Raw genomic sequence first — 24,849 nt, 5'->3', positions numbered from 1 at the left:
AAAGATGTTAAGATATGTGGCCTGTGGGTTACACAGGGTGCCTGCGGCGTTAATATATTTTAGAAATAATATATCAGATAACTCAACTAACTCCAATTTTTAATCAGTTATTCTTTTTTCTTTTTAAAGAGAAAGCAGGCTTTTCTAGACTTTAAAGAATAAAGTCGTGCTTTGGGAGTTCTAACGGTTTAGTAAGGAGCTTCAAGGCCACCCACACAAAATTCACCCGGAGGGAAATCTCGTCGAAAGGACACTCACAGCAGTTCTGGATCACCTGTGTATGTCAACAGAAGGGATACCGTCTCTCTGAAGAGGAAACTCTGTCTCTCTTCATCCCTGTCTAGCTCACACACCCATTTCTCTTTGCTTCACAGGTTTTAAACTGGTTTTTGCATACTGCTATATAATTCTCTGTCTCTCTCTGTTTATCTCTCCCCTACCCCCTCTCTCCCTCCCCATCCTCTCCATCCCCATTCTTGTTAATTCCCTCATCCCTCTGTCTCAATTCCCATATCTACGCACCCCCCAGGCAAAGCAGTGCTCTGAGTATCACATCACACAAAGGAACAAAAGCGAAACACACAAACCAGCCTCAACTTACACTTGGTTACTCAAAAGAACAAGAGTCAATGGTACTTGTCCTAGCATTTTGGAAGAGGAAAAACAGTAACCCATCAAACCAACCAACCAAACAAAGAAAAATTCCACAAAGAAAGAATGTATTTTGTCTTTTTACATTTTGGTGTATAAGCCATCAATATTCAGCAAAATTATTTCTTTCTTTTAAAAAAAAATATGGAGGAACATAGCAATTTACACGAGGTCGTTGGCCCAGGGCGTTAAATTTACAGATTTTTTTTAACGAGAAAAACACACAAAAAAAAGCTACCTCAGGTGTTTTTTACCTCAGCACCTTGCTCTTGTGTTTCCCTTAGAGATTTTGTAAAACTGATAGTTGGAGCATTTTTTTATTTTTTTAATAAAAATGAGTTGGAAAAAAATAAGATATCAGCTGCCAGCCTGGAGAAGGTAACAGTCCAAGTGTGCAACAGCCGTTCTGAATTGTCTTCCGCTAGCCAAGAACCTATATGGCCTTCTTTTGGACAAACCTTGAAAATGTTTATTTAAAAAAAAAAGTGACAAAGAAAAACAGAGAGAGAATATTGGAGATGTCCTGAATTTCAATAGGGTACGCGCCATTAGGGCTTTTTGCGCTAAAGGATGAACATGTACTGGTTTATGTGAACAAGCCATTTTACCACCAGACTGCAATGCCAGTTTCCTCTACTGCAAACAGTGTTCTGTGACAAAAACAAAAACAAACAAAAAGAAATATATCCAGCTAACAAGATCCTGGTGTCTTGGTCTCTTATTTTACTAAGTATCACCCATCCCAAAGTGTCAGCTGAATTCCGCCTCTGAGGGGACTTCAGGGAAATGGGTGGCATATACCGTCAGGTCTGGGAAGCTACACTGAGGAGGCTGGCTTCTCCAGGCAGGTCTTTGGGAGAGAAGCTAAACTAGGTCAGTGGTGCTCAGACAGTGCTCCTCAGACCAGCAGCACCAGTATCACCTGGGAACGTGTTAGATATGCAGGTTCTCAGGGTCCACCTTGGGACAGAAATTCTAAGGGTGGAGGGTGGGCCCTGAGCAGTCTCCGTCAGTGAGCCCTCTGGGTGATTCCGATGTACACTGAGGTTTGAGAACCACAGAACTAGAGAGCTGGATACTGCACAGTAACTAGGTAAGGCCATCCCCTATCTTAAGAAACTTTAAGCCTGGCCAGGGAAGGAGCTTGCTTTTATGTGGGGAGAAGGAAGAGGATAATATGCCTGACAATTTAAGGGAAGAGGTACTTCCTTCACCCCTCCCCAGAAGCCCAGTTGTAAGTATGTCAGGAGATGTGGTGAGTAGGCCTGGACATCCCTTCTATCCTGGTTGGTTTCCCTCCAAATTTGCCTCAAGACAATCTCGTTTTCTCCAACATGGAGCTATGGAAAGGAAGAGGTTGTTTGCAAATTGGAAGACGATTCCAGCATAGAGAACTTAAAAACATGAGAAAAAGGATAGATAGAATAGAAATTTGGAGGGGTTTCAACAAAAGAGAGGAAATGATTAGCCCTAGACAGAAGTCATCTTGACAGGTAGCAAGGGTAGAAGAAAACACTGGACTTCTAAGGGAAGCAGGGGAAAATTGATAACCTGGCATCAGCTAGGATGTGAATGACTCGGTGACTGAGTAGACATAGGATGAGGACTTACGGAGTATGAAAGCATTTGGCCTAGTCTTATTCCTGTATCCCTGGGGAAGGACATGGGCAACAGGCATCCCCATGTGAATGACGATGAGGGAAGCCCACAACTGTAGAAATTCAGAGACCAGCCTAAATTGTACACGCATCCAAATCTTTCACTGTCTTAAAGCCTAATGGAAATATCTTTGACCTGCTACCGCTAATGTCTAATACCACTGCTAGCAAATCTCCTGATGTTTACTGTCAGCTGTTGCCACCTTTTATTTCTTCTCTACATTCCCCTTAAGGTGCTGGTGAATTAAAATGAGACTTACCCCATATGCATGTTAATTTTCTATTCTAGCTCACATCAGCCACATAAGTCACTGTCTCTCTAGAAGCCATGAGTGCTCTTAATAGCTCTTGCTCTCACAGAAACAGCCAACATGAGGAGAAACCTCATGGAACAACTATATTCTAACTTGACCTCGATTCTCCTGCGTTCTCTTGTAAAAGCAGGGATCCAAGGTACTTGGTTTGTTCCCATTTTAAGAGCTAACCTAATCTCAGATGTAGCTGACAATAAACAGTGAAGAATATTCCCTTTTGCCTCCAGTAACCTCTAGTGATCAGGGCAAACTCTGAATGAAAAACCAAACTCAAACGGATCCCTGTATCAGTTTATCTGTAATTGCAACAATTCCTAATATGAAAGATTCCCGACTTCTGTGACTCCTGAATGTCCCTGATTCTCGATAGCTACAAAACTGCTTCCAGTCACCCTCACTGAACCTGGCAAAACCTTTTCTCAACTCTTAAATTCACAGAACAGCAGTATTGGGAAAGGATTTTCGAGGTCATTTGGTCCACTTTCCTAATATGGAATAATGTCCTCTAAACTCTCTCCAAAGTCTGGCCACCACCTCCTCCCCCGGCGAGGAGAAACGCGGCTCCTAAGGCAGACAGTTCTGTCGTCACACAGTCCAGCCTCCTAGATCTTCCTTCCACTGATCTGAAATCCGCTCACCCCACAACCACCACACACTGAATCTGCTACATGTTACTTAGGACAACGCCCCTAATGTTTGAAGACAGTTGTCTAGTTCTCCCTTTACTCAGTTCCTCCAGTCATCCCTCATCGCTGGGACTTGCTTTCCCTCGGCTGTGAAAAATCATTGTGGTGGAATACAGCTCCACCTCCTTCATCTGGCACCTTCAAAACCCCAGTAACTGGCTGTCAGCGTGGGAGGCCTTGCTCAGCAAACAGAGCAAGGGGCTGTGAAGGGAACTTAACCAGGGCATAGCTCAGCTTTGCCCTAGGGCAGGCCTGAAGGCAGGAATGGGTGCCTCTTTCCCTGTACCAGATCTCTATCAGTCTCACTTTCTCATCAGGAGAATAAGAAAGCCCAGGCCCAGACGTTTTCTCCCTGGTTGCCTGTACACTAGCTAAATAACCTTGTGCATATCACAGCCTCCTGGAGGCCTGTCTCCTCATCTGTAAAATAAAAGTTTGAACACAACAAAGTCTTTGATTCTAACTGATGTATAAGAAGGGACTCTCAAGTCAAAAATGGCTTCTGGTTAGCAGCCTTCAATGTTCCTTCTTAAAATTTCTCATTAAACATCAAGAAAGAGGACTTACTGGTGGCGCAGTGGTTAAGAATCTGCCTGCCAATGCAGGGGACACGGGTTCGACCCCTGGTCCGGGAAGATCCCACATGCCACAGAGTAACTAAGCCTGCGTGCCACAACTACTGAGCCTGCGCGCCACAACTACTGAAGCCTGCACGCCTAGAGCCCGTGCTCCACAACAAGAGAAGCCACCGCAATGAGAAGCCTGCGCACTGCAAACGAAGAGTAGCGCCCAGCTCACTGCAACTAGAGAAAGCCCACACACAGCAATGAAGACCCAACGCAACCAAAAACAAATAAATTTATATATTTAAAAAAAAGAAAACATCATAGGGCTGGGCCAAGGAGGAGTAGGAAGACCGTGAGCTCACCTTCTCTCATGGGCACAGCAAAATTACAACCATTTACAGAGCAGCTATCAATGAGAAAACCCAGAAGACTAGCAGAAAAGATCTACAACTAATAAGGAACCAGAAAAAGATGGGTAGGAAGGGTGGAGTTGCAATATTGTCAAGACCCACACCCCTGGGGGGGTAACCTACAAATGGGAAGATAATTACAATCGCAGAGGTTCTCCCCAAGGAGCAAGTGGTCTGAGCCCCACGTCAGGCTCCCCAACACAGGGGTGCACTACAAAGATGAGCCCCCAGAACATTTGGCTTTGAAGGCTAGTGGGGCTTACTTTTGGGAGATCCAGAGAGACGCTACTCTTAAAGGGTGCACACAAAATCTCACATGCTCTGGGACCCCGTGCAGAAGCAGTAATTTGAAAGTAGCCTGGGTCAGACCTACCTGCTGAACTTGGAAAGTCTCCTGGAGAGGCAGGGAGCAAGTAGAGCTCACCCTGGGGACAGACACTGACAGCAGCCATTTTTGAGAGTTCCTTCTACCATGGGGACACTGGTGCTGGCAACTGCCATTTTGGAATCCTCCCTCTAGCTTGTTAGCCTCGGGACCCAGCCCTACCCCCTCCCACCAGCCTGTAGGCCCAAGTACTGGGTCCCCTCAGGCCAAGCCATGTGGGGACACAGTCCCACCCATGAGCAGCCAGGCTGCCTTAAGACCCCCATAGCCCAGAGCCATCCCTGAAAACAGCTCTGTCCACCAGAGGACCCAGGACCTGAGACACTTAGTACACAGGCACTGCACTCAGGACTTCCAAGACCCTGCAGCCAGAGACCCTGGGAGCCAGCTCTGCCCACCAGTGGGCCAACACCGCAGGACCTCCTGGGCACTGACCCCACCCACCAGTGGGTAGACAGCAGGAACAGAACCACCATGCCCCACAGCCTGCCTTGTCAGGACTCAGACAATACACCAGTAGGACAGCACCACCCTCAGGAGCCCCAAGCTCCAGCCCTTTCCATCAGCAGGCCAACATCTCCTTTGGGACACCTTGGGCACCTCAGCCAGAGGCCTGTGGATCCAGCCCCACCCACCAGTGAGCTGGCAATAGCTCTGGGAGCCCCTGGGCTCTGGCCCCAGGCATCAGCAGGCCAATACCACCTCTGAGATACCATGCACTATTCAACCAGCCACCCCGGGATCCAGCCCCACACACCACTGGGCCAGCACTGGCTCTGAGACACCCTGGAACCTACAGTGAGCCATTTCAGGAACTGGCCCCAACCACCAGCAGGCCAACACTATATCCAGGAATGCTAGCTCTGCAACCACCCACCCCAGAACCCAGTTCTGCCCAAGAGTGAGCCACCACTAGCCCCAGGGCCCTCCAGGCTTCTGTAGCCAGCCACATGACCTGGCCCTGCCAAACAGTGGCTGGCAGCCTCCACACAAGGCAGACCCTGGCAACCAACCAGACCAGGGGTCAGCAACTCCTACCAGACAGCCCACAATAACCAGCCCTCTATAATAAAAGGGCCCACACAGCCCACGTAGGTTAGGAGCACATCTAGAGCATACAGTACTGGTGACCAGAGGAGAGTACACTTCTGGGATGCATAGGATGTCTTCTACAAAAGGCCACTTCTCCAAGGTCAGGAAACGTAACCAACCTACCAGACACATAGAAATAAAAACAAATTCAGAAAAGTTAGGTGACACAGGAACATGTTATAAAAGAAGGAACAGGATAAAACCCCAAGAAGAACTAAATGAAGTGGAGGTAGGCAACCTATCAGATAAAGAGTTAAATTTTTACAATCATAAAGATGATCAAAGAACTCAGGAGAAGAATAGATGAACAGAGTGAGAAGTCAGAAATTGCTGGGAATTCCCTGGCGGTCCAGGAGTTAGGCCCTGGTTCAATCCGTGGTCAGGGAACTAAGATCCTGCAAGCTATGTGGCATGGCTGAAAAAAAAAAATTAGAAGTTTTAAACAAAGACTTAGAAAATATAAAGAAAAACCAATCAGAGATGGAGAATACAATAACAAATGACTGAAATGAAAAACACACTAGAAGGAATCAACAGATTGAATGATACAGAGAAATGGATCAATAAGCTGGAAGGCAGAGTAGTGGAAATCACTGATGCTGAACAGAAAATAGAGAAAAGAATAAAAGGAAATGAAGTCAGCTTACAAGACCTCTGAGACAATATCAAAATGTTATAGGTGGCACCTCCCTGGTGGCACAGTGGTTAAGAATCCACCTGCCAATGCAAGGGACACAGGTTCAAGCCCTGGTCCAGGAAGATCCCACATGCCACGGAGCAACTAAGCCCATGTGCCACAACTACTGAGCCTGCATTCTAGAGGCCACAAGCCACAACTACTGAGCCTGCGTGCAATAACTACCGAGCCTGTGTGCGACAACTACCAAAGTCCGCACACCGAGAGCCCGTGCTCCACAACAAGAGAAGCCACTGCAATGAGAAGAAGCCTGTGCACCGCAACGAAGAGTAGCCCCGCTTGCTGCAACTAGACAGCCCAAGCGCAGCAACAAAGACCCAACACAGCCAAAATTTTTTTAAATAAATAAGTAAAATAAATTTATTAAACAAAAAAAAAATTTATAGGTGCCCCAAAAGGAGAAGAGAGAAAGGGGCAAAAAACATATTTGACAACACAATAGCTGAAAACTCCCCAAACCTGGGAAAGGAAACAGACATCCATGCCCAGGAACTACAGAGAGTCCCAAACAGGATCAACCCAAAGAGGACCACACCAAGACACACCATAATTAAAATGCCAAAAATTAAAGATAAAGAAAGAATATTAAAAGCAGCAAGTGAAAAGCAATGAGTTACATGCAAGGGAACTCCCATATGGCTGACTTTTCAGCAGAAACTCTGCAGGCCAGAAGGGAGTGTCATGATATATTTAAAGTAATGAAAGAGAAAAACCTACAACCAAAACTACCCAGCAAGGCTTTCATTCAGATTTGATGGAGAGATCAAAAGTTTTACAGACAAGCAAAAGCTAAAAGACTTCAGCACCACCAGATCAACTTTACAAGAAATGTGAAAGGGACTCTCTACATAAAAAAGAAAAGACCATTAGAAACATGAAAATTATGAAAGGAAGAAAAGCACACTGGTAAAGACAAATATACAGTAATGATAGTAAACCAACTATGTAAAAAGCTAGTAGAAAGGTTAAAAGACAAAAGTAATAAAATCATCTGTATCCACAATAAGAAAGGGATACACAAAACAAAAAAATGTAAAATATGATGCCAAAAACAGTAATCACTAGGTGAGGGGAGTAAACATGCAGGGTTGTTAAACTGCATTTGAAGTTAAGAGATCAGCAACTTAAAATAATCACACATATATAGATGGTTATATATAAATCTCATGGTAACTACAAATGAAAAATCTATAATAGGTAAACAAACCCAAAAGAGAAAGGAATCCAAACATAATACTAAAGATAGGGGTTTCCCTGGCAAGGTTAAGGCTCCATGCTTCCACTGCAGGGGATGCAGGTTCGATCCCTGGTCGGGGAACTAAGATCCCACATGCTGTGCGGTGTGGCAAAAAACAAACAAAAATACCCTCCAAAAAACTAAAGATAGTCATCACATCACAAGGGGGGAAGAGAGCAAAAGAAGAAAGGAACAAAAGTGAACTACAAAAACAACCCCAAAACAATTAACAAAATGGCAATAAGTATATACCTATCAATAGTCACCTTAAATGTAAATGGACTAAATGCTCCAACCAAAAGACACAGTGTGGCTGAACAGATACAAAAATAAGACCCATATGTATGTTGCCTATAAGAGACTCACTTCAGATCTAGAGGCACATACAGACTGAAAGTAAGGGGATTAAAAAAAAAGGTGGAGAGATCATCCAAATAGAAAATTGGTCTTAAATGACATGTTAGACCAAATGGACTTAATAGATATATATAGAACATTCTATCCAAAAGCAGCAGAATACAAATTCTTTTCAAGTGCAACATGGAACATTCCCCAGGACAGATCACCTGCTAGGCCACAAAACAAGCCTCAGTAACCATATCAGGCATTTTTTCCAACACAACATTAAGAAACTAGAAATTAAATACAAGGAAAAAACTGCAAAAAAACCCGCAACACATGGAGACTAAACAATACACTACTAAACAACCAACAGATCACTGAAGAAATCTAAGAAATCAAAAAATACCTGGAGACAAATTAAAATGAAAACACAACGCTCCAAAATCAATAGGACACAGCAAGAGCAGTTCTAAGAAAGAAGTTTATAGTGATACAAACCTACCTCAGGAAACAAGAAAACGCTCAAATAAACAACCTAACCTTATACCTAAAGGAACCAGAAAAAGAACAAAGAAAATACAAAGTTAACAGAAGGAAAGAAATCATAAAGATCAGAGCAGAAATAAATGAAAGAGACCAAAACAAACACCAACAACAAAAAAAAATTTAAAAAAATCAGTGAAACTAAGAGCTGGTTCTCTGAAAAGGTAAAATTGACAAGCCTTAGCCAGACACATCAAGAAAAAAGAGGGCCCAAATCAATAAAATCAGAAATAAAAAAGAAGTTACAACTAACACCACAGAAATACAAAGTACTGCAAACAACTATATACCAATAAAACAAAAAACCTAGAAGAAATGGATAAATTCCTAGAAATGTACACTCTCCCAAGACTGAACCAGGAAGAAGTAGAAAATATGAAGAAACCAATTACCAGTAATGAAGTTGAATCAGTAATTTTAAAACCCCCAACAAACAAAACTACAGGACCAGAGGGCTTCACAGGTGAATTCTACCAAACACTTAAAGAAGCATTAACACCTATCCCTCTGAAACTATTCCAAAAAACTGCACAGGAAAGAACGCATCCAAATTCATTCTACAAGCCCAGCATCACCATGATACCAAAACCAGACAAAGATATCACAAAAAAGAGAAAATTACAGGCAGATATCACTGATGAACACAGATGCAATAATCCTCAACAAAATATTAGTAAACTAATCCAACAATTCATTAAAAGGATCATATAACATGATTAAGTGGGATTTATCCCAGGGATGCAGGTTCAATATCTGCAAATCAATCAAAATGTGATACACTATACGAACAAACTGAAGAATAAAAGTCATATGATCATGTCAATAGATGCAGGAAAAGCTTTTGACAAAATTCAACATCCATTTACGATAAGAAAAACTCTCCAGTAAGTGGGTATAGAGGGAACATACCTCAATAAAGGCCATATATGACAAACCTACAGCTAACATCATACTCAACAGTGAAAAGCTGAAAGCATTTCCTCTAAGATCAAGAACAAGACAGGGATGTCCACTCTCATCACTTTTATTCAATATAATATTGGAAGTTTTAGCCACAGCAATCAGACAAGAAAAAGAAATAAAGGAATCCAAACTGGAAAGGAAGAAATAAAACTGTCACTGTTTGCAAGATGACATGCCACTATACATGGAAAATCCTAAAGACGCCACTAAAAAACTACTAGAGCTCATCAATGAATTCAGTAAAGTTGCAGAATACAAAATTAATATACAGAAATCTGATGCATTTGTATACACTAACAATGAACTATCAGAAACAAATTAAGAAAACAATTCCATTTACCATCACATTTTATTCCTAGAATAAAATACCTAGGAATAAAACTAACTAAGGAGGTAAAAGACCTGTACTCAGAGAACTTAAGACACTGATGAAAGAAATCAAAGATGACACAAACAGATGGAGAGATATACCATGTTCTTGGATTGGAAGAATCAATATTGTTAAAATGACTATACTACCCAAGGCAATCTTCAGAATCAATGCAGTCCCTATCAAAATACCCACAGCACTGTTCACAGAACAAGCAAATAATTTTAAATTTATATGGAAACCCCAAAAAGGCAAAACAATCTTGAGAAAGAAGAACAGAGCTGGAGGTAACTTGCTCCCTGACTTCAGACTATACACAAAGCTACGGTAATCAAAGCAGTATGGTACTGGCACAAAACCAGACACATAGACCAGTGGAACAGAAAAGAGAGCCCAGAAATAAACCCACACACCTATGGTCAATTAATCTACAACAAAGGAGGCAAGAGTATACAATGGAGAAAAGACAATCTCTTCAATAAATGGTGCTGCGAAAACTGGACAGCTAAATGTAAAAGAACGAAATTAGAACATTTTCTCACACCATATATAAAAATAAACTCAAAATTGATTGAAGACCTAAATGTAAGACTGGAAACCATAAAACTCCCAAAAGAAAACATAGGCAGAACACTCTTTGACATAAATCAGAGCAGTGTTATTTTGGATCTGCCTCCTAAGGCAAAGGAAACAAAAGCAAAAATAAACAAATAGGACCTAATTAAACTTAAAAGCTTTTGCACAGCAAAGGAAACCATCAACAAAACAAAAAAGACAACCTACATAATGGGAGAATATATTTGCTAATGATATGACTGATAAGGGGCTAATATCCAAAATACATAAACAGCTCAAACAACTCACATCAAAAAAAACAGATAAGCTGATTAAAAAATGGGCAGAAGACCTGAATAGACACTTCTGCAAAGAAGACATACAGATGGCCAATGGGCACATGAAAAGCTCAACATAAGAGAAATGTGAATCAGAACCATAATGAGATATCACCTCACACCTGTCAGAATGGCTATCATCAAAAAGAACACAAATAACAAATGTTGGTGAGGATGTGGAGAAAAGGGAACCCTCATACTCTATTGCCACGAATGTAAACTGGTGCAACCACTGTGGAAAACAGTATGGAGGTTCCTAAAAGAACTAAAAATAGAACTGCCATATGACCCAGGAACTCCACTCTGGAATAAAAGAGAACACTAATTCAAAAAGATACATACACCACAATGTTCACGGCATTATTTACAATAGCCAAGACATGGAAGCAACCTAAGTCCATCAACAGATAAAGGGATAAAGAAGACACACACACACACACAGAGGAATATTACTCAGCCATTTAAAAAAAGAATGAAATTTTGCCATTTGCAACAACATGGATGGACCTGGAGGGTATCATGCTTAGTGAAGTAAGTCAGAGAAAGACAAATACTCCATGTTATCACTCATATGTGGAATCTAAAAAATAAAACAAATGAATATAACAGATACAGACTGAGATATAAAGAACAAACCAGTGGGGAGAGGGAAGGGGGGGAGAGGGACAAGATAGGGGTAGGGGATTAAGACTTACAAATTACTATGTATAAAATAAATAAGCTACAAGGATATATTGTACAGCACAGGGAATAGCCAATATTTTATATAATAATTTTAAATGGAGTATAATCTATAAAAATTTTAAATCACTGTGTTATACACTTGAAACTAATATAATATTGTAAATCAACTATATTTCAATAAAATAAATTTTTAAAAGTCATATTTTTTCCTAGTTGCAGTGCATTTCAGGGTAACCAAATTAGTTGAAAAGAAGTTTTTCTTTTATAGAAGAATTCAAGGTAATTAACATAGAGAAATGATAGAATTAGAAAATCACCATTTTGTACCTCTTAATAATGGATCATCAATTAAATTCAAAACCAAGAAGAGAAAGATGAATAGGAACTCTGACAGCCTGAATTACAGATCAATCTTAACACCAGTAAGTGGAACAAGTAGACATTATGCGTCATGTGATACAATACAGTATGACCACTAATGAAGTATCCTTGCCTAATAAATTCAACCTGAATCTGATCAAGCCTCTAGATCAAGCTTACCAGTTTACATGAAATACAAGGGATAGAGGAAGTAGTTAAAAACCACCAAGGAGTTGTAAGCTAAATTTAGAAGTGGGATTTTCCGCAGGAACACCCGGTTTCTCTAATAAATAATAGTACAAGGAAGGAGACTACTGTTGAATAAAAGAGACTCAAGAGATATAATAACCAATGGCAACGTGTATATTTTACTGGATCCCATATTACTGTTCTGAGACTGCTGTAACTACCACAGATGTGATGGACTTAAACAGTAGAAATTTATTCTCTCACAGTTTTGGAGCCAGAAGCCTGAACTCAAGGTGTCATCAGGGCCAGGTTCCCTCTGAAGGCTCTTCCAGCTCTGGTGGCTCCAGGCTTCCTTGGCTTGTGGTAGCATCACTCCAGTCTTGCTTCTGTAGTCTCATTGCCTCTTCCTTTTTTTTTTTTTTTTAACTCCAAACACAAATTTATAAACTAGAAAGCAACAGGGCTTCCCTGGTGGTGCAATGGTTGAGAGTCCACCTGCCGATGCAGGGGACACAGGTTCGTGCCCTGGTCTGGGAAGATCCCACATGCCACGGAGCGACTAGGCCCGTGAGCCATGGCCGCTGAGCCTGCGCGTCCAGAGCCTGTGCTCCGCAACGGGAGAGGCCATAACAGTGAGAGGCCCGCGTACCGCAAAAAAAAAAAAAAAAATAGAAAGCAACAGAGCCTGTCCAGCCAATCATTAACACTTGGGTGTCTTTTTCCAGATTTTGTTTATACCTAAAACTGGGTATAAAAATAAACACTGCCTAGGCCCATTTCAACGCCTCCGCCTTATCCATCTCAAAACTGTCTGCTTCTTTCTTATATGTCATGTGATTGCATTTACGGCGCACCCAGACAATCCAGGATAAATTCCTTTTCTCAAGATCTTTAATCACATCTTTTGCCAAAGAAAGTAATACAGGTTCCAAGGATAAGGATGCGGACATATGTTTTGGGGGGCCACCATTCAACCCACTATATATCCTGATTAGAAGAATGTAATAAAACGTTTTAATCATCAGGGAAACTTGAATGTGAACTATTAGATGGTACTGGCAAATTCTTACTAATTTTGTTATGTGTAAAAATGACAAAGGCTTTTTTTTAAGTTATTATATGTTAGGGAGACATTCTTAAGTATTTAGGTAGAAAGACATGTCTGGATTTTGCTTTAATATACTCCAGACTCTCCCCCTCCCATGAAAAAAAGGTGAATCAAGATTAGCCACATTTTAGTATAACTGCTGAAAGGTGGTGATGATTGTTTATGTCTTAAAATTTCCATAATAAAGTTTTTTGTAAAGTAGTTGAATAAAGAAAATTGTCCACTAAAATGAGACATTAAGTCCTTCAGAATGAACTTATCCAGAAGACCTACACATGAAAAATATTATAAAACTTAAATCAATACAGGTAGAAGTCATCAGCCTGTGCCAGTCAAAATACTAATGGGTGGATTTTTATCTCTGATTTTTAAAAAAATACATGTAACTCTAATTTAGAAATTTTAATTCTAAGAACTTCTCCTAAGAGAATAACTGAAAACACTGCAAGACAGTATGTCTAACAATACTGATTAAATAAATTATGTTATAACCATATGCTGGAACACTACACGGCAATTAAGATGTCAATATTTATTGCCGTGAAAATATGTTCAACATAAATTAAGTGGAAAGGGGGTTATATAGTCACATAGTGTGATTCCATATTTGTTAATAACAAAAAATATATATATACTTGCACAAGCGTGCACAACACACACACTTATTAATACACACGTGACAGAGTATATACCAAAAGCTAGGATATATACCAGAATGTTAATGTTAAGAGTTATTAACTCTGGGTGGTGAGTTTACAGAACTCTTATCTTTAACTTCTATCAGTATTTTATTTTTCTACTATGAACACCTATTACTGATACAATTAAAGAAAAATATAAGTGGCACCACAGACTATGATCACCACATGCCCTTAAGGAGGCAGTGTGTGTGCTTGGCGGGGGGGCTGAGATGGGGAGAGGGGATACTTCCCCAATGTATATTTGAAGCATATGCTTCCAAGAGCTCTATGTTGCTTCTCCTGGCACGTGCCAAACTGTATTTCACAAAACAGTTCCACAGGTGTCAACACAGAGGGCTCAACGTCCATAAGACAGTAATTTATTACATTTGCCATGCCTCCCCAGGAGGAAAAGACATGGTACACACATTCACTGGGCCATAGAACTCTTTGTTTTACATCCTACGTAGAAGTAATAGGACTTCTACTGAACATATTTCATGAAATTCCAATGTAAAAACCTGAAGAACAAGGATTGTTTAACCACGTATTTCCATTGAGGGTCTGAAAACTTCTGGCCCGTTTTCCTAGATTTAGATTGATTCATTTCAAAACAACCCCACATTTGTTGTATTTTTGTGGTCTCAAGCATTATAGTTTTGAACATAATTTGCATTTTGCTGTCAGTTCATTTAGAGCAGTGTTTTTCAAACTGGATTTCTATCCATTAGTGGGTTGAGAAATCAATGTGGTGGTCACAACTCACCTTAAAAAAATTTTTGTTTAAAGAAAACTATCAATGTAGTAAGGATAAGTAATATTTTTTGTAAAACTTTTGTGTCCATATATAATCACATAATATATGCATGTATGTATTGGTCACAATACATTTATTACTATGAGTTGCAATCAAAAATATTTGAAAGCCACTGAATTAAAGAGATCAATTTATTGATAAATAGATAAAATCAACACCTATTTCAAACACCCAAACCCTTCCTTGTATATATTAGATAAATTAAAAAAAAAAAATCACCAAAGCAATAGACACCTAGATCCCCAACTTACAAACAATTACCAAAAATTTGTTTGAATATGGGTACCTAGAGCTTTTCTTAAAGAAACTATCATAAAGAGATTAGGTTCCCAATTAGTTCACAAAAGCCAATTTTTAAAAAAAAATTTTATTTATTTTTTTGGCTGTCCTGCTCGGCTTGTGGGATCTTAGTTCCCCAGCCAGGGATTGAACCCATGCCCTCGGCAGTGAAAGCGCAGAGTCCTAACCACTGGACCACCAGGGAATTCCCTCACAAAAGCCAATTTAAACTGTGTAGCTTAACTATAGTACTAAGGTTGTTACAAACTTAAATTTCTCCACCATATTTATTTATTTATATCTGAAGTTCAATATATCTTCAAGGACACATTCTCCCTGCACCCACACCTTGGTCCCAGCACCAAGCAACGCCTCACAGTGCAGGCAAACATCCACCATTCAACATGGCATTCCCCAAGCTGTGCTTAGGAGGAAAAGATCAGAAGTTCTAACAGCCTTAGGTAACTGAGGTAGAATAAGGGGCTCTCCAGACATCTTCCATATGCCCCAAGTCTGTTTCCCTCCCACCCTCCTCCTGGCTCAAAGGTCAAAAATGAGAAAGTCATTTGCTCACCAACAGTTGTGGGGTTTTTTTTTCTTCTTCATCAATCTTTAGGAGAGACTGCCTACTAAAAAAAGAACAATGGTTCACTCCACCTTTTTTTCAGACCCCCAAACTACTGCAATAGAGATACAGATATCTTTCTCACTGGCTTTAATGTTAATAATTTGCTACTGATAATTAGCAAATTATCAGTAGCTGGCGGCTTTTCTCATAAACTGTTTAGGTATTAAAATTCTATTACCAACAAGTATCTGTACAGAGAAATGTCAGTGCCTACAGAAGCATGGCTGTGTTATCTCCTATTAAATTCAGAAACTCAGGGTTAAGTAGAATGGCATTCTCCAACTTGACTCTCTGTTCTCATCAATTCATTATGTCCTAGAAGATTATTAAGAGCTATCCTGAAGAATCACATTAGTGGAAAGCTCAGTGAATGCTGCTCTAAGAAGCCCCTCCAAATACTTGTAATACAAATACATTAACCCCCAGCATCACTCATTTGGGCTGCCATTCCTAAAAGGATTTACCCCACATGGAACAAATCTTAACCAAGGTTCTAAATTCTCAGGTGAAACCTATAGTGCCAAGTGGGAACCAGGCATTCAGTGCATTGCTGACCCAGTAAATCTCTGGCCTTTCTTGGCTGTGCCCGCTGCCTGAACCCAGTACTCACTGGCACAGCTCCAGAAGCCTCAAGAAAGGAACGGAGGCTGCAGGCAGGGTTCTCTGTACAGCCTAAGCTTGAGGGAGACTCAGCCCAACTGGCTCACTCTTTAATCATCACCTAAGCACACGTCCTCTGGTTTGACCATCAAGTAGGCCCAGCAGTTTCAATCCTCACCAGAGGCCCCAGGTCTTATACCAAGACCTTTACACATCTCAGGGAAAACTGCCTGCAAGAGTATGCCTCTGTAGGGCTTCCCTGGTGGCGCAGTGGTTAAGAATCCGCCTGCCAATGCAGGGGACACGGGTTCGAGCCCTGGTCCGGGAAAATCCCACATGCCGTGGAGCAACTAAGCCCGTGCGCCACAACTACTGAGCCTGCGCTCTAGAGCCTGCGAGCCACAACTACTAAGCCCATGTGCCACAATTACTGAAGCCTGCACGCCTAGAGCCCACGCACTTCAACGAAGAACAGCCCCTGCTCACCGCAACAAAGCCCACACACAGCAACGAAGACCCAATGCAGCTAAAATTAAATAAATAAATTAAAAAAAAAAAAAAAAAGAGTATGCCTCTGTGACCAGAAGCCAGGGCCTCCAGATGGCAGACATGTTGATTCATAGCTAACAGATGCCCAGTTTTTCTGGTTTGACCTCTTACTTTTGTGAACGAGGAGAAGTGTGGGAGGTTTAAGTAGGGAAAGGGTTAGAAATCAGCGTATACTTTTCAGGTTCTGCCAGACAACCTTTTATTACATCAGAAAAGCAACACTAGGCACTAGATCTTGCAAAATATGTTCTGACCAACTCTAAACTTTCTGAAATTAAATATGCATAACCACTGTAAGGTTTTTAATGAACAAAACAGTTAAATACAAACTTTCATAGGCAAAATAGACTACTGTATAACTGGCAACCTCAGAGCCAAGTACTAAATTTTCTTGCACAGGTTTCAGTGGCGGTGGAATGGGGAGATGTAAATACTAATGAGTACAAAACTTAATTTTGGCTTTATATATAGAAAAAAAAACTTTGAGGAAAATAGCTTTAAACTGAATAGTATCTTTTGAAATAAACAGCTCAGGCCAGCCCTTACATATCTGAGGCTTATACTCAACAAGATCTGGGATGAAAATGAAGATTTAGGGTTTACAGTGACTTCAAATCCAGTTTTAAGAGTAGCTAAGTCACCTCATTTCCAGAAAGGGAAGTCTCTTTAGGATGACCATGACACTCTTCTGAAGACACTTGGATAGCCAGAGTTCCTTGGCCACAGTTCCACTTTTCCACGACACCGTGCCAATGCTGTAGTGTGGAACTTCCTCTGAAAGGCAACCAGAGCCCTACACCACAGCGCTTCTCCTGGCATTTTCAAGCCTCAAAAGAAAGAAGACCTCCTGCTTCAAGTTGGCAGTTACTGCTCCAGCTAGAGAAGTTAATTAACCCTTCCGCCCCCCACTGATTTCCCTCCTGATCTTCAGCAGGGGCAGCTTAACATTCCTTTCAGAAATAAATAGTCCAAATGAGAAATTTAGAGTTAACTTCAAAAGAGCAGCAGAAAACAGCCACTGCCCATTATGTTTGCAAATGAGTGAGTGAATGAATACACATGAACAAACACACAGAAAAATCATAGAATAAATCCTGCATTTCCCACATTCACAGGGAAAAAAAAAAAATCTTAAAAAAGTATTAATTAGCGTTTGTTCTTGTGTGGGTTGATAGTCCAGGGCTCTGAGCAGGCATGGCCTTATAAACAGGGTTGCAAGCAGCCCTCCACACACCAAGTCAGGACTAGGGTGCAGAGAGGGGCCTTCATGCACTTCTAACAGCTCAGTACCTGTGAGAGAACAGAGGTGATGCAGGGACTTTTTAACCCACAATGCATGAGGTATATGGAAACGTCCATCTGTGAAAGAACCACCAGCAGCGGGAGGGACTGCGGCAGGGTGTTCTCACAGCAACTGCTGATGAAGGATTTCCCACACCATCTTCTTCCGGAACAGAGGCATCTGGTGCTGCAGAGAATCCACAAATAACACATACATCACACGTGAAAGTGCCCAGCGTCAACAACCTTTAGTTGCAGCATGTAAATAAAGTAGGATGTCAATGTCCTTTGTGTAAGCCTTGACTTTTCCACATCATGGTACAGACTTACAAAGCCATAAAAAAAGGAGGTTATTTGTATTATTATATGTATCATAAGCATTTTTCCATGTTAAGGAAAATCAAAGCAGGATGCAGAATTATACAATAGAGTCCAACAACAACTTCATAACAAAAACGTGTACCAAAAAGGGAAATAGCTAAGTGGCGGCACAAAAAGTAACTTTTCTACTTACCTGTATTTCAAAACATTCTAAAATTAACATATTCTGCTCTCTTATGAGAAAAACATGAAGTCTATTTAAATAAAGAAAAAAACAAACCTGCAAATTACTCTGTGCTATACCAAATGTTGTCCATGGCCAATTCTGTTCAAATAGCAACATCCCCCCTTCAAATCTCATGTGATTAGGTTCAGAGAATTAATAACTCCTTCTTTAGAAGCATCAAAGAATTAGAGGCTTTTCTTAATATATTATTCTGCTTTAACTGATAATCACTACATGGTCCAATTTTCAAAGCAACAACATGCAAGACAAATCCAAAATCACCTGTAACTCTTTTTGATGAAATCAGATACCCTTGAGGTACTCCTGGAGTTTCCTTATAAATAGTTGGATATACCATTTTACTATAAACTAGTGTGAAGAGGCCTAAAAAGTCTTAACACATGGATTCATAAATTATTTTAAATAGCTCAAAACTTGTAGTAAAAAATTACATATTTATTCTTAGTAAAACTGCTGAAGCTAACCAATTTTATTAATTCAGCATGGGAGCCCTAGTTAGTTCATGTTGTTCAAAAGCTTAGAATGGGTTATTATTAGTCCTACTATTCAATATGTACAATTTGGTAGCTATCAAGATGAGGTCTGTTAAAGCAAACTATTTTTTAAAGGAGGTTGTCCTTGGTTGTAAAAAGACTGAGAATCCACTATTACAAACATAAATACTCAAGAGTTCTCAACATATTTGAATTTCCACTCAAATGCAGAGCTATGGAGAACCAAAAATAATCAGAACAGAAGGGAAAATCAGCATTCATAGTTACATCTTAGACCTGCAGCTTAAGTTCTCACAAGGCCTGATTTCCCCATGCTGTTACATATTCTGATGTGCCTCCTTCTTTGGCTAAAAATATTAGTAACACTCAAGAACCAGTGAACACTGGAGTTCAGAGATATGCAAATTGCCCCACTGGTCACCAAAGACTAGGATAAACGTGAGAGCAGATACAGTGACAAACCCTGATACTAGCAAGAGTAGGGCTATGGCCAAGGTTTACAGCAATAATAGTAGCACAACTACCATTATTAACAGTTTAATGTGTGCCAGGCACTGGTAACATGCTCTGAGTTTATCTTGTTTAATAACAAGTAAAAGGATGAGGAGGGGTCTCCACTCACCTGAGTAAATGTGATAGGTTTGTCCCTAGAGATATAATCTGCATATTTACAAGTAAACATTCCACAATCACTCCCATTCAACTGTTGAGGAATCTCCTAAAATTACAAAAAAAGAAGAGAGGAAGGGGTGAAATTTCATCAAATACAAACTCCTTTGACTTTTTCTAAATATTACTGTGGACAAACAATATTATAAAGGTAAATGTTAAATCTGGTATTACACAAACACACAAACACAAACACAATTAGTCTTTATGTGGCATAAAAACCCAACCCATGACAATGGAGTATGTGAGCCTCATGGAAAATGTTTTTTAGAAGGAAAGAGAAAAGCAAAGTGAGAGTTCAATCTCTCAGCTCTCATATAAAGCAAACTGAAAGAAGGTTTATTACCAGGAACAGGAATTCTAGTCAGAATTGTTTCAAAGGCATTCATAAATTTTGAAAATGGCTAAGTGTGGTTCAACCAGAGATATGCTTACAATACAACTAAACTATTTCCTAACTGCAGAGTCTGACTTGTCTTCCCTAGCCGGAAAACTAAGACTACTGCTTTGGACCCCCACAGCTGCAAGCAGGAGAGAGAAAAAAGACTCTTTATAGGGTTTAACCAGTTAGGAAATCTTGCCATGATGTTCAGTTCTGTCCTGAAAAAAAAAAAACCACTACTGCTTGCAAGCAGCACTTAAAGGCACCATAAACCAAAGGTGGTGGATTCCAAGCCCAGGTGAAGTAAACTCACACATTCCCCAAGCCCGTGTTGCACTAATCTTGGCCAGCCCCTTACACACTTTGGCTGTCAGTTATAAGGGGAATAGGAGAGTCTAATTCCACTGCTGGAAAACATACTAGATGACAACAACTCAATTTTTATTCAAAAAATACACATGATTATTGTAAAAAGGAAAAGATTGAAAATGCACACCACCCATACATATGGTAGGTACCTCGAACTTCTCTCCTGAGCCCAGCATCAATCACAGAGTGGAAAGAGCTTTAGACTCCACCACACAAATGAAGAGAATTTGTCTTCTTTATTACATTTCCCATTCCAGAACACAGTTCCTCATCCTAACAAACTCTTCTTTTATCTGTGCTTTCCTCAGGAAATCTCAACACTTACTCTTCTAATTATTCAGCTTAGAAATGAAAATGCTTTTGGATAAAGATAGTCAAGCCATTATATAGAGGTTAGGGCTAAAATTGAACTAATGTAGCTTACTTTAAAAAGGAGCCATTAGGGGACTTCCCTGGCGGTCCAGTGGCAAAGACTCCATGCTCCCAATGCAGGGGACATGGGTTCAAACCCTGGTCCGGGAACTAGATCCCACATGCCACAACTAAGAGTTCACATGGGCTTCCCTGGTGGCGCAGTGGTTGAGAGTCCACCTGCCGATGCAGGGGACACGGGTTCGTGCCCCGGTCCGGGAAGATCCCACATGCCGCAGAGCGGCTGGGCCCGTGAGCCGTGGCTGCTGAGCCTGCGCGTCCTGAGCCTGTCCGCAATGGGAGAGGTCACAACAGTGAGAGGCCCGCGTACCGCAAAAAAAAAAAAAAAAGAGTTCACATGCTGCAACAAAAGATCCCACTTGCCGCAACTAAAGATCCAGCAGGGGACTTCCGGGAAGATGGCGGAAGAGTAAGACGCGGAGATCACCTTCCTCCCCACAGATACACCAGAAATACATCTATCTACATGTGGAACAACTCCTACAGAACACCTACGGAACGCTGGCAGAAGACCTCAGACCTCCCTAAAGGCAAGAAACCCCCCACGTACCTGGGTAGGGCAAAAGAAAAAAGAATAAACAGAGACAAAAGGATAGGGACGGGTCCTGCACCAGCGGGAGGGAGCTGTGAAGGAGGAAAAGTGACCACACACTAGGAAGCCCCTTCGCGGGCGGAGACTGCGGGTGGCAGAGGGGGTAAGCTTCGGAGCCACGGAGGAGAGCACAGCCACCAGGGTGCGGAGGGCAAAGCGGAGAGATTTCCGCACAGAGGATCCGTGCCGACCGGCACTCATCAGTCCGAGAGGCTTGACTGCTCACCCGCCGGGGCGGGCGGGAGCTGGGAGCTGAGGCTCGGGGCTTCGGTCGGATCGCAGGCAGAGGACTGGCAGCGTGAACACAGCCTGAAGGGGTTAGTGCACCACGGCTAGCCGGGAGGGAGTCCAGGCAAAAGTCTGGACCTGCCGAAGAGGCAAGAGACTTTTTCTTCCCTCTTTATTTCCTCATGCGCGAGGACAAGGGATTCAGCGTGCTGCTTAAAGGAGCTCCAGAGACGGGCGCGAGCCGCGGCTAACAGCGCGGACCCCAGAGACGGGCATGAGACGCTGGGGCTGCTTCTGCCGCCACCAAGAAGCCTGTGTGCGAACACAGGTCATTATCCACACCCCCCTTCCGGGGAGCCTGTGCAGCCCGCCACTGCCAGGGTCCCGGGATCCAGGGACAACTCCCCTGGGAGAACGCACAGCGCGCCTCAGGCTGGTGAAACGTCACGCCGGCCTCTGCCGCCGCAGGCTCGCCCCGCACTCCGTGCCCCTCCCTCCCCCCCGGCCTGAGTGAGACAGAGCCTCCAAATCAGCGGCTCCTTTAACCCCATCCTGTCTGAGCAAAGAACAGACGCCCTCCGGCGACCTACACGCAGAGGCGGGGCCAAATCCAAAGCTGAGCCCCGGGAGCTGTGAGAACAAAGTAGAGAAAGGGAAATCTCTCCCAGCCGCCTCAGAAGCAGCGGATTAAAGCTCCACAATCAACTTGATGTACCCTGCATCTGTGGAATACATGAATACACAACGAATCATCCCAAATTGAGGAGGTGGACTTTGAGAGCAAGATTTATGATTTTTTCCTCTTTTCCTCTTTTTCTGAGTGTGTATGTGTATGCTTCTGTGCGAGATTTTGTCTGTATAGCTTTGCTTCCACCATTTGTTACGGGTTCTACCCATCCATTTTTTTGTTGTTTTTTCCTCTTAATAATTATTTTTTTATTTTAATAACTTCATTATATTTTATCTTACTTTATTTTACTTTGTCTTCTTTCTTTTTTTCCTGCCTTCCCTCCTTCCTTCCTTGCTCCCTCCCTCCCTCGCTCCTTTCTTTCTTTCTACTTCTACTAATTGTTTCTTTCTACTTTTTCTCCCTTTTCTTCTGAGCCGTGTGGATGAAAGGCTCTTGGTGCTGCAGCCAGGAGTTAGTGCTGTGCCTCTGAGGTGGGAGAGCCAACTTCAGGACACTGGTCCACAAGACGCCTCCCAGCTGCACATAATATCAAACGGCGAAAATCTCCCAAAGATCTCCATCTCAACACCAACACACAGCTTCACTCAACGACCAGCAAGCTACAGTGCTGGACATCCTATGCCAAACAACTAGCAAGACAGGAACACAGCCCCACCCATTAGCAGAGAGGCTGCCCAAAATCATAATAAGTCTACAGACACCCCAAAACAAACCACCAGACGTGGACCTGCCCACCAGAAAGACAAGATCCAGCCTCATCCACCAGAACACAGGCACTAGTACCCTCCACCAAGAAGCCTACACAACCCACTGAACCAACCTTAGCCACTGGGGACAGACACCAAAAACAACAGGAACTACGAACCTTCAGCCCGCAAAAAGGAGACCCCAAACACAGTAAGATAAGCAAAATGAAAAGACAGAAAAACACACAGCAGATGAAGGAGCAAGATAAAAACCCACCAGACCTAACAAATGAAGAGGAAATAGGCAGTCTACCTGAAAAAGAATTTAGAATAATGATAGTAAAGATGATCCAAAATCTTGGAAACAGAATAGACAAAATGCAAGAAACATTTAACAAGGACCTAGAAGAACTAAAGACGAAACAAACAACGATGAACAACACAATAAATGAAATGAAAAATACTCTAGATGGAATCAATAGCAGAATAACTGAGGCAGAAGAACGGATAAGTGACCTGGAAGATAAAATAGTGGAAATAACTACTGCAGAGCAGAATAAAGAAAAAAGAATGAAAAGAACTGAGGACAGTCTCAGAGACCTCTGGGACAACATTAAACGCACCAACATTCGAATTATAGGGGTTCCAGAAGAAGAAGAGAAAAAGAAAGGGACTGAGAAAATATTTGAAGAGATTATAGTTGAAAACTTCCCTAATATGGGAAAGGAAATAGTTAATCAAGTCCAGGAAGCACGGAGAGTCCCATATAGGATAAATCCAAGGAGAAATACGCCAAGACACATATTAATCAAACTGTCAGAAATTAAATACAAAGAAAACGTATTAAAAGCAGCAAGGGAAAAACAACACATAACACACAAGGGAATCCCCATAAGGTTAACAGCTGATCTTTCAGCAGAAACTCTGCAAGCCAGAAGGGAGGACATATTGAAATTGATGAAGGAGAAAAACCTGCAACCAAGATTACTCTACCCAGCAAGGATCTCATTCAGATTTGATGGAGAAATTAAAACCTTTACAGACAAGCAAAAGCTGAGAGAGTTCAGCACCACCAAACCAGCTCTACAACAACTGCTAAAGGAACTTCTCTAGGCAAGAAACACAAGAGAAGGAAAAGACCTACAATAACAAACCCAAAACAATTAAGAAAATGGGAATGGGAACATACATATCGATAATTACCTTAAATGTAAATAGACTAAATGCTCCCACCAAAAGACACAGATTGGCTGAATGGATACAAAAACAAGACGCATGTATCTGCTGTCTACAAGAGACCCACTTCAGACCTAGAGACACATACAGACTGAAAGTAAGCAGATGGAAAAAGGTATTTCATGCAAATGGAAACCAAAAGAAAGCTGGAGTAGCAATTCTCATATAAGACAAAATAGACTTTAAAATAAAGACTATTAGAAGAGACAAAGGACACTACATAATGATCAATCCAAGAGGGATCAATCCAAGAAGGGATCAATCCAAGAAGAAGATATAACAATTGTAAATATTTATGCACCCAACATAGGAGCACCTCAATACATAAGGCAAATACTAACAGCCATAAAAGGGGAAATCGATAGTAACACATTCATAGTAGGGGACTTTAACACCCCACTTTCACCCATGGACAGATCATCCAAAATGAAAATAAATAAGGAAACACAAGCTTTAAATGATACATTAAACGAGATGGACTTAATTGATACTTATAGGACATTCCATCCAAAAACAACAG

General features: G+C 41.5%; 1 protein-coding gene across 2 annotated transcripts in view; it reads right to left on the bottom strand.

Annotated features, from left to right (window-relative positions):
* Window positions 1-16,883: 16,883 nt before the first annotated feature.
* Window positions 16,884-24,849, bottom strand: part of SENP2 (SUMO specific peptidase 2) — a 40,552-nt gene continuing 32,586 nt past the window's right edge. For both annotated transcript variants that reach the window (XM_082654669.1, XM_082654670.1), the window contains 2 exons: window positions 19,667-19,762; window positions 16,884-18,169 (listed from right to left, as the gene is read on the bottom strand). In XM_082654669.1, coding sequence (XP_082510795.1) covers window positions 18,107-18,169; window positions 19,667-19,762 — 159 coding nt within the window. In that variant the 3' untranslated portion in view covers window positions 16,884-18,106. The remainder of the gene's footprint in view (window positions 18,170-19,666; window positions 19,763-24,849) is intronic.

The sequence above is a fragment of the Grampus griseus genome, assembly GCF_964374135.1.
Source record: "Grampus griseus genome assembly, chromosome: 5".
Lineage (NCBI taxonomy): Eukaryota > Metazoa > Chordata > Mammalia > Artiodactyla > Delphinidae > Grampus > Grampus griseus.
Note: the sequence above shows the minus strand (reverse complement) of the source record. Positions and strands in the feature narration are given on the sequence as shown.